Raw genomic sequence first — 15,973 nt, 5'->3', positions numbered from 1 at the left:
GCCAACTACTGCGACCAATCCAAATAATGTGGCAACTGTATGCAAAATGATAATCCAAGACCGACGGTTAAAAGTGAGAGAAATAGCCGACATCGTAGGCATCTCCTATGAAAAAACTCAAAACATTATAGTTAACGAATTAGGGTTTTCCAAGGTGTCGGCGAGATGGGTTCCAAAGCTCCTTTCAGTGGAACAAAAAATCACTCGTCTAACAATTTCACGCGACTGTCTAGACCTGTATGAAGCTGACCCTCAAGACTTTTTGGACAGATATGTTACAATGGATGAGACATGGGTCTACCACTATACGCCCGAGACTAAACAGCAATCAAAACAGTGGGTTCGTGCTGGATCTCCGCCACCCAAAAAGGCAAAGTCCATTTTGTCGGCAAATAAAGTTATGGCATCAGTGTTCTGGGACGCAAAGGGTGTAATAATGGTTGACTATCTCCAAAAAGGTACGACTATAAACTCGGACTATTATTGCGAACTTTTACGTCGATTACGTCGACTTTTACGTCGACTTTGAAAGTAAAAAGACCTGGAGTGCTGACAAAGAAAGTTCTTTTCCACCAGGACAATGCACGCGTGCATACGTCACTAAAGTCAATGGCAGAAATTCATAATTGCGGGTTTGAATTATTGCCGCATCTGCCTTATTCACTCGATTTGGCACCATCGGACTTCCATTTATTTCCAAATTTAAAAAAACACATGGGTGGTAAGAAATTTTTGACCAACGACGAGGTCCAAGCTGAAGTGGATACCTATTTTGAAGGCCTGGAGGATTTTTTTTTTAAAAGTGGTATAATGGCTTTGGAATCCAGATGGAATAAGTGCAAAGACCTTAACGGGGACTACGTAGAGAAATAAAAATATTATAAAAAAACTTTGGTTTTGATTTCATATTTAAGCCGCGAACTTTTCAATCAGCCCTCGTAATATTGAAATAAATAATAGCCTGTCCGATAAGACAAAGTTAAATATATTTAAAAACATTTACGAAGCAAATATATTTGCTAAAATATAATTTCATTCTTTGTTATTAATAACACGGGCGTGTTGATAGAATTTTTTTACCGCGCCGCGTCAATTTTAGAAAAATCAAATGTTCAAATAGGCGGTAGTCTTGAATAAGCAGTGTGCGCTTCATCAGGCACTGTGCTAGTGAACATTTGCGGGTATGGGCCCATGTACTTCGGCTGCACGGTTGGCAGTTCGGGCAACGCGCCACGCATAAGGCGTCGCAGTGCCGCGTTGCGTCGACGGAGACCGCACACCTCTTCGTGAAGCCTTTCTCGTTCTAAAAAAAACAATAATGTTTATTTTTATTGACGTGTTGGTACCCTAACAGTACGAAACCGAAAACTGCTGGTTTGAACACAGTAAACTCCGATTTGCGACTATAAATTGCTTTCGGTTAAAGAAAACATCGTGAGGAAGCGTAAAGGTGGTTTTCCACCGGGAGAGCGTGAATGGGCAGAGCGGAGAGGGAATTGAAATTTGTATGGTGAATTTTAAATTCTCGCCCAGCGCATCTTTGGTGGAAATAGTAAAGATTGACTTGGATGTGCGGGGCTTTATTTGAGATATTTGTTAGTGTAAAAATGAACTGTATTGCTTCCGACTTAAAGTATAAATTAACTCTGATGTTAGTTTCCCACCAGCAGAGCGAGACGAAAAGTGGCTTAGCGTGGAGAGGAGTGGATTGACGTGGATGTGCGGGACGTGAATTGAAATATTAGTTAGTGTAAAAATTAACCGTATTGCTTTCTATTTAGAGTATAAATTAACTCGAAGGTGGTATTCTACCGGCAGAGCGCGACGAGACATGGCGAGATTGGTGAGGCGCGGATTGAAGAGGATGTGCGAGACTTGAATTGAGATATTTATTAGTGTAAAAATGTACCGTATTGCTTTCGACATAGAGTATCGTATGAAACCTACAATCTGCGGCAGGCACGCGCGGGCTCGCGCAGGCCCGCGATGGCTATTAATGGCAATTTTTAGTGGAAAAGGGTCCAGGCGATTTCAATTCCCTCCCCGCTCTGCCCATTCACGCCCTGCCGGTGGAAAACCACCTTAATAGTTTTAATGGGCTGGTAAATTATTTTATCTGTGGGATAGGTCAGATTGCAATCGCATTCGTGGATTCTATATCAAGTCTTGAGACTATAGGCTGCCCAGTGTAGACCACCGTCGAGACTTAATTCCCAGATGCTAGGAGCTTGAAGTATTGTTTTTTATCCGGACTGGAGATTATCTGTAATTTAAGTGGTTAACTATCACTTACCTTGTAAAATTGGCAAGTAGTTATTAAGCGCTGAAAGCATTCCATCCCAAAATCTATCCTTGTCTGATGGGAAAATATCCTTCCACTCCATCCAATACTGTTGTATTTCCTCTGTTTTCAATTTACGAGATGGAGTTGTAAAATCGGGTGGTTTCACACTGTCACTAAAATATTACAGGATCTAACGTTAGGTATCTTTACTTACATAATTATATATTTTTACACATTGACCAATGATAATGTATTCTGTTCATATTTACAGTATATCATAAAGTCTCCTTTTCTCCGGTGGGACGAATACAGAGACAAACTCTCCTAAGGCTGTAAGTACCTGCATCGGTTCAATTTCCAAGTAATGGCCCACTAAAATGAAAAAAGGTTATACATTTTAATTTAGGTATCAATTTAGACATTTTAACAGACTAAGATTATCGCCGGCGTCGTAATTATTTAAGTTTCGTCTAAGTATATAAGCACATAATAGAGCAGTTCATACTTGGGCAAAGGAATGGATTAACAGCCTTGATACTCTTAGCAAGCGAGAGCTGGGAGGTGACGGTGACACCTCGCGCATGCGGCCGTCGCTGACCTGCGGTGGTCCCTGATTCTGTGATCGGTCCAGTACCTGCTGTTCCCACTAAAAAACATAGATAAACATCAATTTTATTATGAATAAAATACAGAAGCTCCATTTATCCCTATTCAAACTTCACTAATAGAGATATGCTATACCAATTAATTTTCATTACAGTGAAATATTACAAAATCTTTACCATTCAGTTCTCCGCATTTTTGAATAATTTCATCAGCTTCAGTCATTAGTTGTATATCCGACGGTGATAATTCCTGACCTCTGGTATGAAAGTTATTTTAGATTAATTAATTTTGTGATCTAAGCGTAGGTGTATTTGATGTACATAGATCATAATCAAAATAATATTTTTTTATAATGCAGTAATCTAACTTAAATATATAATTTGAACAAGCAAAAAAGTTTGTAAATGCACTACAAATATTTCCTTTCTTTTCATTTAAAATTACAAAAATTACATACGATCCGTCCATAAATTACATAGCCGATGGGCATGAGTTAAATTCGATTACCTTACCTATCACATTACAATAAGATATTTAAGGTCAGTGTGGGGAAGACCGTCTACCCGGAAAGAGCGTCTATTGACTATAACTTTTGTGTTTATATATCTACGCCTCTCACACCTCCGAAGGTATACCAGTTTTTCATCCTCAAGCCATTGGTCTTCAATACATATCCCTAGGACGAACACTAGTTAACAATAATCTTGATTTGTGTTTCGAGCTCGAACACCGAGTTCAACATGGTTCCGCAAAAAATTAAAATAAAATAGAAGCAGTCGGAATATTTCTATATTTTATATGTAACGTAGTCATTTAATAACCGTTCTTTCTGACTAGTACTATTAATCTACTCAAAACGCGCTCAATTTCTAGTTTTATGTTCTGAAATATGTAACTTAGAAATTGTGCCTACTCAGAAAGTCCGGCATAAAAGAGAAAGGCAAGACCGGCATACGATAAACAAGGAGTTGCCAACCTTTTTTAGGCTTTATTGGAAATAAGTCGAGTGTAAACGATATCAGTACGTTTTTGGCTTATGGTAGTTGTACCGTTTTTGATTTTAACTTCGAAATACAGTTTTGGTAATGATTCGTATGGTGTTACTAAAATCATTCGAAAGTATTAAGTAAAAATAAAATATATGTGACATGGTTGTGAAGAATGATAAGAGGTGAACAGAAGTAAGCCTACACTGCATTATTCATCATCATATTTAAGTTGGTAGAATTATCATAAGTTCTACCCGTTTTTTATTATTTTTGTTATGTAGAGTGTGCAAAATGCGGCGACAAATATTTCAAAAGAGAGTAGGGTTTCAAGTTGGTCATTATTTTTATAATCAGCATTACCCAACAGGGACCGTATAGGTACCCTTAAAACGGTTTTGACCGACTATTTTACGGCTACCCGACCCTTAATTGACATTGCTGACTGTCACTTTGACACAAAAGTGGTCATGGGTGTCATCAAATATGTTTTCAGGAGTGCTGATTTAAAAATTAAACACCACTTTGGAATCTGACATTGCTGATGACTGTAACTTTGACACAAAAGTGGTCATGGGTGTGGTCAAACAGGTACTCGGGGGTGCTCATTCCAATAACCATTACAGCCAAAAAACTGTTTAATGACACCCATGAAAACTTTTAATTCAATGTGACAGTCAACTATATCAAATTCTAAATTGATCATTAATTTAGGAATCAGCTACCCCGCAAACTTATTTGACGACACACCAAACGACTTTTGTGTCAAAGTGACAGTCAGCAATGTCAGATTTTAAATTAGTCATCAATTTTGGAATCAGTACCCCCGAAAACCTATCTGACGACACCTATTACGACTTTTGCGTCGAAGTGACAGTCAGCAATGTCAGATTCCAGATTGTTTATTAATTTTTAAATCAGCACCTCCGAAAACTTATTTGGCGACAACCATGACGACTTTTGTGTCAAAGTGATAGTCAGTAATATTAGATTCCAAATTGGTCATTAATTTTGAAATCAGCACCCCTGAAAACATATTTGATAATGTCTGGGACATTGCTAAGAAATGTTACCAATTTCACGTACCTAATATCCTATTACCTTTACTTAATAACCAAGTTTCAAAAACAAATAAGTAGTTGGATTTATATGAGCCTGTAATATCGTGACTAAATTGGACCTGAAAAGAAAAGGTTATGAACCCCATCTACGGGACATATGCCGGTCTTGCCTTATAAATGGAAAATGCTTCTATGTTTAAAATGTCAACGTTATTTTATTAATTATCTAGCACATTCTGCCCTGTTATTACGTAAAATAACAACGATCATGGTTTTGGAACCTAGTCTCATATGAAATTACGGGACAACAAGCACTAGACGGTCTTCCCGTGTTCACCGCGGGGGGACGGTCAACCCGCCGAGCCTTAAAAAATGTGATTTTTATCACTTAAAATTACCATATTTCGCCAAAATATTATAAAAGCTTTGTAAAATATAATATTTGCTACCCCATAGGACCATGCGCATTACGGCAGACTACATTAATTATAGAGTTTTATCCACTCAAACTTTATTTCAAATAAACTATGCCGGTCTTGCCCGCACTGACCTTACTAAATTACAAACTTGTAATAAGTATTTAGTTACTCACCTAAACCCCACGTGTATCGATCGGGATGCACTTGCTGTAATACTTTTTACCACACTAGATCGTCCACGGATTGATGATCTATCACCTACACAGGATAAATATTTTAAGAAATTATTAAGTATTCGTTCCTAGGTATATTACAAGGTAATTGTTAATTTGTCCTTACCTCGAACTGATCTGGGCACTGTATGACGTGATACGGCATCTTCCTGAAATGCACCACGTTAGAAGATTTAAATCATAATCACATCAATAGAAAACATATAACTTTGCCCAGGAGGATTAGGTACCGTGAACGCCAAACTAAACTTCTTACAAATAAAATATAATTTGCTTTTGAAAGTAACAAATCTTATACTAAATATACCTAATTAGGTATGTATATGTTTTGCGTAATTCAGTGGGCAAAGTTACCTACCCTTTCAAAAATATGTCATTTTATTTCGATACTGCAGTCGAGCGTACCTATACCTACTAATATTAAGTTGAAAGGCTTACAATAATAGAAGATTGTTCAATGGATTCTGTTTCGTTGTCCATCCCAACGCAAACGGGGCAAAAAGCGTAATTGAGAAAAACTTTGCACAGCAATTCTACATCTTCCTCGGCTTGAATTTCAAGAGCCTGAAAAACATATATCAGTGTTATTTACGAACCTATCGTGCAAATCCAAAGTTCTTGATGGACAGTTGGATAGGATATCTCAGAAAATGTGCGTTTGAATTTATGTAACAGGTAGTAATTAATTAAAAAAAATTACCATAAAAATGGAATCCAGAGTGCACAAGTTTCTAGACGTCAGCTCATATTTTTCTATAAGTTTTAGTAAACGATCTTCTACGAGAAATCCCGTGTTATCTGCAACCAGTTGAAGGATGTGCCGTACCTAGAAATTAAAGGTTTATCAGACTAATGCCTAGATCAGTGTCCAAAAATAGATATGTAGTTGTGACGTAAATAGATTACCAGTTTATCTTTTGCTGTTTTAGCTACCATATCGCTAGGATCTACTTGTTCCTCTTCAACGACTGCAACAGCTTGAGATTCATTCGCTGCTTCATGTTCTACAACATATGTAATGCTTTTTCAAAGTAGTAGCTACAAATAATAAACTTATTACCATATCAATCATTAATCGAACTTATTACCATATCTCCAGAGAGGGTTTTTTGGGAGAGGTGGCGGTGGTGGAGGCGGAGGCTCTGATAAAATATGAGCGTGTAAAGCAACTTCTGCCAGTCTCAACTGTTTAGCCAGTTCTGTGCATCGCGCTACAGACATGCGCCAAATCTGACTAAATTTATAATTATTAACATGTGAAAATTGGTAAGATTTTTTCTCTAAATCGTCCATAGCTTGCATTAACTTGACGATTTCTGTGTCGGCCTTGATTTCCTCGATGGCTCCGTCTTCAGCGGCTTTACGGATTTTTGCACGCAATTTGTTAGCAACGTCGGACATTTTATTAAGCTTACGTTTTTGTTGTGATCGCACAAATACATTTTCTTCCTCACGTTTTTTCAAAATCTGTTAAAATACGATATAAAAAGTATAAGGGCAAAACTCGTTATCTGACAGCAACCTACTGTTTGTGGTAAAAATGTGTAAGAGTAAGCCAAATCTAAGTAGCTAAATAAATCTGTTGCGGTAACCGCAACGGTTTATTATAATACAATAAGGGCCTCAGTATGTAGTTAATTGAAAATATATAAATTAAGAATATTCTAATACCCACTTGATAATTGTATCCGATCTTTTCCGTATTTATGATACATGTTGCTTTTAATTTTTCCAATTCTTTTTGCAGTTCTTGTATCAAGACTTCTAGTTCAATTTTGGCAACACGAAACTTTTCATGGTGATCCCACATAATAGCTTCCATCTCTAGTTTATGCTCTTCTAGCTGTAATATAAGTTAAATAAGAATCTAAGAGAAACATCAAAAACTATTCATATAAATAGACCTTGAATATAGAGTAACTGCTTTAAAATTGATAACAATCTAGATTGTAATAACTATTCGATAAGAAGTTTTGTGTTACACTTTGAAATGTATTTTACTTCTCGTGTGTTAAAAAACTCGCAAGTAGGATTCTATATACTATACCTAACTTGTTAAAATACAACTTTGCATCCTTGTATAACATATAACTTTATTCATATAAAATGAATGTTTGAAAACGGACCTGTTCAGTTTTATACTCCATGTGAGCAAGTTCCTCCTTATCGCGTTGCCTATATAAAGCATCCCATCGCTTGTTATTGTGGTCGACCATAGCTTCACGTTCTATCTCGATGGCCTCTTGTATCAATGTAAGCTGCTTCTGGTAAGCTCTCTGCATTATAGACACCTGTTTCTCAATCCTTTCCGAGAGCTCTTTTATATCCTTATCCTTAAATCATGTTTAAAAGGGGCATTAGGATAAAATTATTAACTTTGAATACTTCAATATCAACAATTTTTACTATACTTGTTTATCTAAATCGTCGTAATAAGCGATGTCCATTAGTTTGAGATCGTTCTTTAACTCGTCAACCATTCTAGTTTTCTGAGCCAAAAGAAAGTCGCATTTCTCCTTCTGTTCTTTCATGGCCGCTTGTATATCCAGGGGATCTTTGACAGCTAGCATAACTTCCCAGTTTGCCGTGATGACTTCATATTGTGCTTGTGCGTCCTTAGCCTCCGCTTCAAGTTTTTGCATAGACACTTGGAAAAATAATAATAAAATTAATCATTTATTTACGGTCAAATATGCCAATGGAAACTCATATCTATTTAATAAATGCAAAAAATGTGAGTGTGTTTAGCAAAACGTCCCACTTTGTTGGTTTACCATTAAGGCGAGATTTACTTGAATCTTTATATGAATAAACTGACAAAGCGGCTTTATAGCAATCGACAACGTGGGACGTGGGACGTTTTCCCGTCCACATTCACAAATAATGCTTAACACTTTCGAAACCGGGCTCTAATAATACTACATACGGGGAAACCCATGTAATCGGCTACGCTTCTACGAGCGGTGTACCCGACAGTCGGGTTCTTGGTAGCGAAAGTGTTAATACTTTTGACTGCAGCTACATTTAAGTAACAAAAAATACTAAGAGCATGCAACTTTGCTTTGCCGGGTAGTGGGCAAAGTTACCAACACTACCTAAATTTGCTGTGTGGCGATACAACAGCTGCGTTATTCTTGTCTGTTTCTTGGTAAAGAGTGTACGATGTTGACCTACCCCACATCGGTAGGCTGTATAGTAACTTTGACGTTGCGTTGGTGAATTTAGCGGCCCCACCTAGACCCAGCCACTGTAGCCTAGGTCTCCGTATAAGTTTATAAACTGCGTTATTCATTGGTGGCATTTGGTGGTTACATACTTTGACGTCATGTGTCCTTGACGAGACGAGCACGTCTATTGGGACCGTGCGCGACGACAACGCCACGTGACAGGTGACCATTATAGACAATATTGTCGCCGCGGTCGAGCGAGAAGTAATTAAACATTGTGAAAAAATTTAATGAAATCTTGTGTTATTTCACTATATTAGACAATTTTGGACGATGGTGGTTATAACATTATCGCCAATAACATTAAAATTGTTATTTTCAGTGAGAAAGTAACAAACTGGTGACTAAAACGGGGTTTCGTGCCATCACTTACGAAATCATTTTCCAACCCGAGACGATGAATAATTGCAAGAAATTGGTGCTAGCTGGGCATTTTATAGAGATTGAAGACATTATTCCACCATTTGTACTTATGTGCAATAAAGTATAAATAAATCATTGGCTTTTGAAATTGTTGATCAGTTCACTGCTATGCTATGTCATTTTCATAGGCTAACTGTAGGTATTATTTTATAAATATCATTTACAGGGTACAAGGTTTATTGTAAAATAAAAACAAACTCTATAATAACTTAGAATTATAATATACATTACAAAATTTGTTTCATTTACTTGAAAATATTGGAAGTTTACCAGATATCACATCAAATATGTAATCATCAATGCGATGAAATAAGTTCTCAGGAATTTTATTTAAAATGTTATAAGCCTTCAGTGGATGGACTGCTTCTGCTTCTATTGCTCTCGTGCTTCTTCGTCCCATTGAAACCTCGATATTTACGCATTTTCGTCAATCCGTTTCGATTTGCACACAGGAGCACACAGTCATGAGAAAACAACTCAAATGTTTGACAGCGTAAGTCAGCGACAACAATGTCAATTTTGGCCGTAGTGTACGCTGTGATCGTTTTAGCTACCCCCTCCACCCGCTTTGCACCCTGCCAATAGCCAGCCACTGTAGCTGGGCCTAATCAAGAAGCCTATAAGTGTGATATAATAAGATGATGGCTGCGTCTCTTACTCGTCTGCTTTTTGGTAAAGAGTGCACGACGGATGACTTCTCGTTCATCGGTAGTAACTTTGACGTTGGTGACCTTGGCAGCCCCGTCTAGGGAGAGTCGCTGAAGCTCTTCGGCCGCGGTTGCCGTGGCCTGCTCGATAAGCCCGGGCTCCTCTTCCAACGCCGCTTCTTCCGGAGGCGCTTCCGCTCTATAGAAGAATACAATAATTACCTAGACCTCAACCCAGCTATGTAGTTCAAAATTTACTAAGACTTTTGGAAAGTTTACTTCTAGCCACATTCAAAAACATAGGTAAATGAGGAATATTTCCTTAGGCGCCCACGGGCAACTTTGTCGAAGCAATTATTTTGCCGCATCCAGTGTATGAAAAGTTGCTTCGCTTGATGGTGTGAGGTGAGGGACAAAATAGTTACGGCGGCAAAGTTGCACAAATTAGAAAACGCCACATAAAATAAGGCGTTTAAGTTTGGATTTGCGAGTCAATGTCAATACCAATCTTGGGCAGTAGAAACTCAGGTACAATAGTAGCTATCGTATCGCTATAAACATATAAACCACTTTACTACACATGCTTCATTACAGTTCACTACAGAGGTTACCTCAGTTTTAAGTAATGTGGGGGTGGGGGGTCAGATTAGACTGTTATCGCTGCTGAGTAGTTTTCTTGATACACACGCGGATTTTCCAAATCTAACCTTTAATGCCATGACTATACGAGCTGAGCCTGAGCTGAGAGCTGAGCTGAGCCTGTGTGGTGACGGGTTAAGAATTTCACACAGAAGGCGACTATGGGATATGGGTTAAATTGTGGCGTAGGCGAGAGGCTGGCAACCTGTCACTGCAATGTCACAGTTTCGTTTTCTTTCAACCCTTTGTTTGCCAAGAGTGGCACTGAAGCTTTAGTAGTTTCATGGGCTCTGCCTACCCCTTTATGGGATACAGGCGTGATTGTATGTATGTATGTATGTATGTACTATACGAGCTAAGGCCTACGTCATAAGCGGCACTATCTATACTTAGCAGATCAGCAACATAAGCATCAAGTTACCTTTTGATAGCCTCCTGCCGACGCTTGATGCGGAGAGCTCGGCCCGCCTTCCGCTCCTCAGGATCCTGCGACGATACCTGAGGTTCCTTCGGGGCGAGCACGTTATCCTCGTCATCGTCTTCTTTTCCGTACATTTTGATCACTTCACGACAGTGTGTTTGTGTATAAAATGACCCATCAAACTGGTTCAACAAAATTCGTTGCTATGGTGACGAGACGAGGGCAAAGTGCTGCCATCTAGTAACTACGTCAGGAAACTATATATTAACTTTTTGTCATTGAATAAGCGCTACGTGCAAGCGCAATTTTACACTAATAATTGCTAACGATCCTTTTTACAACGTTACTTTCAACGATCTGACCATGAAGAATAAGAGATTCCATAGATCTGACAAACAACTGTGTGCCAGTCTTGTCAAAATATACCAAAGAATATAATCTCATTTTTATAATCAGTCTGAATAGATAATCACAAAGCCCATCATGAGGTGAGGGCCGGATTCGAGCCAGTGTTTTTACCAGCCTTGTGTCCTCTAGGCCAACAGTGGAGGCTATTTTATTATAATTTGCATATGTGATTAAAAACACAAATCTAAATATTTGGTTTGTTCTCAAAGTTGTCTACTTACGTATTTTACAAAGCCAAACTAAGTTTTCTCTTTGCAGCGCCATCAAATAGAAAATTGTTTTTAGCCCTACTTAGCCCTACTCTGTTCTTATTCTTACTAGTAATGGAGGGTTGTAGTGGAGTAAATGTTATAGGATTGTAAAGATAAAGACAGTAATATTTTTCAGGTCATTTACTCTTAGCTCACTTCTTACTGTTAAGGATGATACCATCATATTTCTGCTGGAACCACTTCATGGCATCCTCTTTCGTGAGACGGTGGGGGAAGCCAACCTTGCCAGTCTTGCGTCTCCTGTGCGCTACGTTGAAACCTGGAAAAACGAAATTTGTACATTTTTAATACAGGGGTAAGTTCAAACAAGTTATCTTGATCAAATGATCAGTCTGTGGAAGGGCTCTAGGTACACCTCAATACAGGATGAAGAGAAGTTTAAAAGTATAATTTATATTGTTCACTGGAGACTACTGTAACTGTAACCATGACCAATATGACCATGACACATTGATGTTGCCATATGTTATAGTCCAGGTTCAGCAACATTGTGAACCTTGTTGAAATGCCTGAAGGTTAAAATTGGGGAGAATTGGGGAGAGTAACATCTGGGCTCTTAGTATGGCATTTCTGCGACGCGAAACGACACCGAAACGCCGCAGAAATGCAATCTATCTCTATCGCTCTTGCGTATTGGCTCGACAGAGCCAGCGGCCTTTCGATCGGCGTCTGGCGTCGTCGAAATGCCATTCGGCTAGCAAGCCTGTTTGGCTGAACATGTCCTGTGTAATGTTATTTGACAGCCAATAGATAGGTAGGATACATTGGTTTGGTTGCTTCAGATGCCTGCCCAAAAACAGAAGGCCTGCATTGACTTGTGATCTATACAGTTATATTCATTCACTATGCTTTAGAATTTTAAGCTGTTGGATTTTACATTCATTCCAAAGAAAAAATGTACCTTCATTACAGAGAAATACTCAATAATGCAGTATTTCTCTTTGTATAAAGTTTTTCATGTAGCACATACTTTACAAAGTGAAGGTTTGGTTAATTCTACACTTTTGAACAAATGTGCATGCTCAGTCCAAAGTTCCAAACTAGTACAATTTTACAAGGATTTACTTCATACAACAATAAATTGGATTGGACAAGCTAGTTGGATCAGTTACAAACTGTTTTAAATTTGCCAATTCAGATGAAAAACTTTGAATCCAAAAAAGAATAATTATGTCTATTCTATTATTGTACTAGCTTTATGGCAAAGTAGAATCTGATGTGACGTTCTTATTGTTCTACATAAATTAAGTGAACTTACCAGGTCGCCCTAGGACAACGTAGAAGTCAAGACCGTAGATACCGATGGAGGGGTCATACTTGATACCCAGATCAATGTGCTCCTGGATACCGAAACCGAAGTTGCCGGTCGCGGAGAAATTATCACGGCGCAACTCGTATTCTCTTACCTGCAAGGAAAAATAAGTATCGGTATAACATACTATTCGATAGTAAATAATATTAAACTTTGTTTTTTCTTCAATACACTGCAATTTCAACCTAAGATGCTTCTTGAAAATATTTGGTAAACCATTACTCTCTAACAAAATAAGCAATAATAAACTTGTTCATTTTGTTATATTTAAACAAAAAATGAAATGCAAATCATTGACTGTAGTAGGAAGAACAATACCACAACAAAAAAGGCTTAGGGGCTAAACCTCGGAAAAGGTGGCTTGACTGTGTGGTTGGACCTTAGGAGAATGAGGAAATATAGCAACTGGACTAACTGGAGGAGGGTTGCCAGAGATCGCGACAAGTGTAGGAAGATAGTGGAGGAGGCCAAGACCCACAAAGGGTTGTAGCACCATTGGAAATAAGAAGTAAGTAAGGAAGAAAAACAGGATTGCAGCTTGCAAGCACTCACTGCAGCTTGAGGTTTATCACTTTAATCAGGCCTCAAAAAGTATAATTAATTTGCTATTGCTGCATCAAACATGCAACATAAAAAAAACTTTATTTTTAATTTTCAATAAAAAGTAAACTGGTATGTATTATGATTATGAAAGCTATCAATGTTATTTCATCTAGTATTCCAAACAGTAAAAATTCAGTGTTTGAAAGTTGCAAATTAGAAATAATAATATTGCATGAATTTACAAAGCAACACAAATAGTTTGTGGAACTTGAACAATTCATGCTAAACAATTAGAGAATAGTTTTTAATTAATGTAAATCTATATTTTCAGTACAGATGGTATTTTTTTTACGCACTAGTGCGAGAAGTGGTTCATTATATGGCAGGTCAAAACTTCGGAGGCTCATCTGTACTGAAAAACGTCGTACGATACACGTGCGAAAAGGAAATTCGTAACTCATGTCGATTTAAAACACTCCCTTTGGTAGTGTTTTAATTTATCGCCACTCGTTTCGAACTTCCTTTTTTACGCACTTGTATCGTAATGTACTATTTCATTATTTATATGTTGATAAATAAAAGGCCATGGAAAAGCCAAGCAGGCATTGGTATTCCCACTCGAAAAGAAAGTAGATTAGTAACAGTTGATGTAATATTAACTCCTCGAGTGCTAGACAGACTTTTGAGTCATTGGAATTTTGATTTTATTCTAATTAATATTTCAAATTTGATTGACATAATCAGCCGCGAGTCGGCCTGTCAAAAAATTGTCATTAGTCATAATAAATACATATTAAAGTTGAAACAATATGGAACAGATCTGCTCCAAAGCATAAGGGGTTAAACAGTTACAATTAGTGTTTGGACATTATGAAACAAGTGCCAATTAAAAGCTGATACATGTAAATCAAACAAAATCTAACAGATTTAATTTAGTTATTTAGCATTTTGGTCATACAAATCCATACTTGTATTGTGTGGGCTAGACACAATAAAATAACATGATTCAAATCTTATTCTGATTTCAATATATGTATGTATTAGCTGACAAACTTTTGCTTTTACGAATGGAATCAAATTATACAATGTACTAAATTGCCTCTAATTTAAAGTATATACTTTACACTAAATGGAACACAATACCATTCTTAAAGCACACAGCACTTGCGTAATTCACCATAACCAAAGCATTCACTACTCACTTTGAGACCTCTTTCAAGGATTTCCTCAGCCTTGGCACCTCGGACAGTGCAGTGGACAGCGATCTTTTCATTACGCCTGATACCAAAGGATCGCACAGTGTAGCGAGCCTTGGAGAAGACAGGCTGCTGACCAGTCAACTGCTCCAACACCTGGAAATCAATAACTACTGGTAAAAGTGGTAAATAGCATTCCACCAACATAACTATAAAGGGTGACAATTTTTTTTAATTCAGAATCAGTCATAATTGATAAACAAATTGTAACTGACAAGGATTTACATGTTCGAGTGTTTTGTCATTTCTCTTAGTATTCTGAACAGTAAAGCAATAGTGCTCAGAAGTTGCAAATAAGAAATATTACTATTGCATGAATTTACAAAGCAACACGAATGAATCGTGAGACTTGAACAATTCATGCTGTGTACCACTTGCTTCACACATAACCTTAAACACGTCAACGGATACACAATACACCGGTGTTTAAAATATTGACTTTTATGTTATACACTGACTACTAACCTTAGCGGCACGGGTTAGCCTATCTCCGGACTCTCCCACACAGATGTTCAGGCATAGTTTCCTGATATGAAGGTTTCGCATAACATTTTTAGAGTTGTCTTTAGGAGCCTTCTTCTCCTTCTTCTCCTTTTTGCCTTTGTTCAACGCGGGCGGTGGTACACGCTGAAAAATACATATTCAGTTCAAAATAGGTAACTTCTCACATATAATTTGTTGTTTTCTATGTTGACTTGGTAAGCTCAAGATTTAAGGTTAACCCTCTCAACGAATATTAATGCTAAAAATATAGCATCACTTATGCACAGAGATGAATTTAAAATCACTTGAACAGTAACTAATTCCTTGATTACTAATATTTTCACAGATTAAAATGGATAAATTCACTGGTTAATAACAAAACACGTACCGCCATGATCACAATTTCCTAAAAAAGAATTTGAAGGAGTCATAAACAATATAGAACTCTGTAACGTCAGTGTCAAATTAGTATGACCAGTATAAAATAAAAAATAAATTTAATGGCAACATAATACGGAAAACTATTCACTGTCCGATTTGACGGGCAAGTACAAAGTATTGTTGAAGGGTATGGTGCATTGGGGTAAAACAGAAAATTAGATGACTTTTTAAGAAGTGATTTATAAAACTACATATTTCATATTCTGGTAATTTCATTCTTTGAGCATATGGCAGGGCCTTTGTTGATAATAAGGAAATAAGGATTTTTTTGTGTTGTGTGAAGTGTGATAACATATAAAACCCTTCTACACA

At 37.5% G+C, this 15,973-nt stretch overlaps 2 protein-coding genes across 2 annotated transcripts; both read right to left on the bottom strand.

Moving 5' to 3' along the window:
- Positions 1 to 976: 976 nt before the first annotated feature.
- On the bottom strand, positions 977 to 11,080 carry LOC125231102 (dynein regulatory complex protein 1). Its single transcript, XM_048136451.1, has 16 exons — positions 10,947 to 11,080; positions 9,898 to 10,085; positions 8,001 to 8,236; positions 7,716 to 7,922; positions 7,265 to 7,432; positions 6,678 to 7,056; positions 6,496 to 6,593; positions 6,290 to 6,415; positions 6,028 to 6,153; positions 5,696 to 5,738; positions 5,530 to 5,614; positions 3,067 to 3,146; positions 2,790 to 2,930; positions 2,554 to 2,656; positions 2,294 to 2,457; positions 977 to 1,303 (listed from the first exon to the last, which is right to left on the bottom strand). The coding sequence occupies exons 1-16, from the start codon at positions 11,078 to 11,080 to the stop codon at positions 1,113 to 1,115; spliced, it is 2,469 nt and encodes an 822-aa protein (XP_047992408.1). The 3' UTR covers positions 977 to 1,112.
- Positions 11,081 to 11,731: 651 nt separating this feature from the next.
- Positions 11,732 to 15,664, bottom strand: LOC125231269 (60S ribosomal protein L11). The gene is made up of 5 exons (XM_048136690.1): positions 15,609 to 15,664; positions 15,203 to 15,364; positions 14,684 to 14,833; positions 12,885 to 13,032; positions 11,732 to 11,885 (listed from the first exon to the last, which is right to left on the bottom strand). Exons 1-5 carry the CDS (start codon positions 15,612 to 15,614, stop codon positions 11,758 to 11,760), a joined length of 594 nt encoding a protein of 197 aa, XP_047992647.1. The 5' UTR covers positions 15,615 to 15,664; the 3' UTR covers positions 11,732 to 11,757.
- Positions 15,665 to 15,973: the final 309 nt, after the last annotated feature.

Source organism: Leguminivora glycinivorella, chromosome 11 (assembly GCF_023078275.1).
Source record: "Leguminivora glycinivorella isolate SPB_JAAS2020 chromosome 11, LegGlyc_1.1, whole genome shotgun sequence".
Taxonomy (NCBI): Eukaryota; Metazoa; Arthropoda; class Insecta; order Lepidoptera; family Tortricidae; genus Leguminivora; species Leguminivora glycinivorella.
The sequence above is the reverse complement of the archived record's forward strand: the minus strand, read 5'-3'. Positions and strand labels throughout refer to the sequence as shown.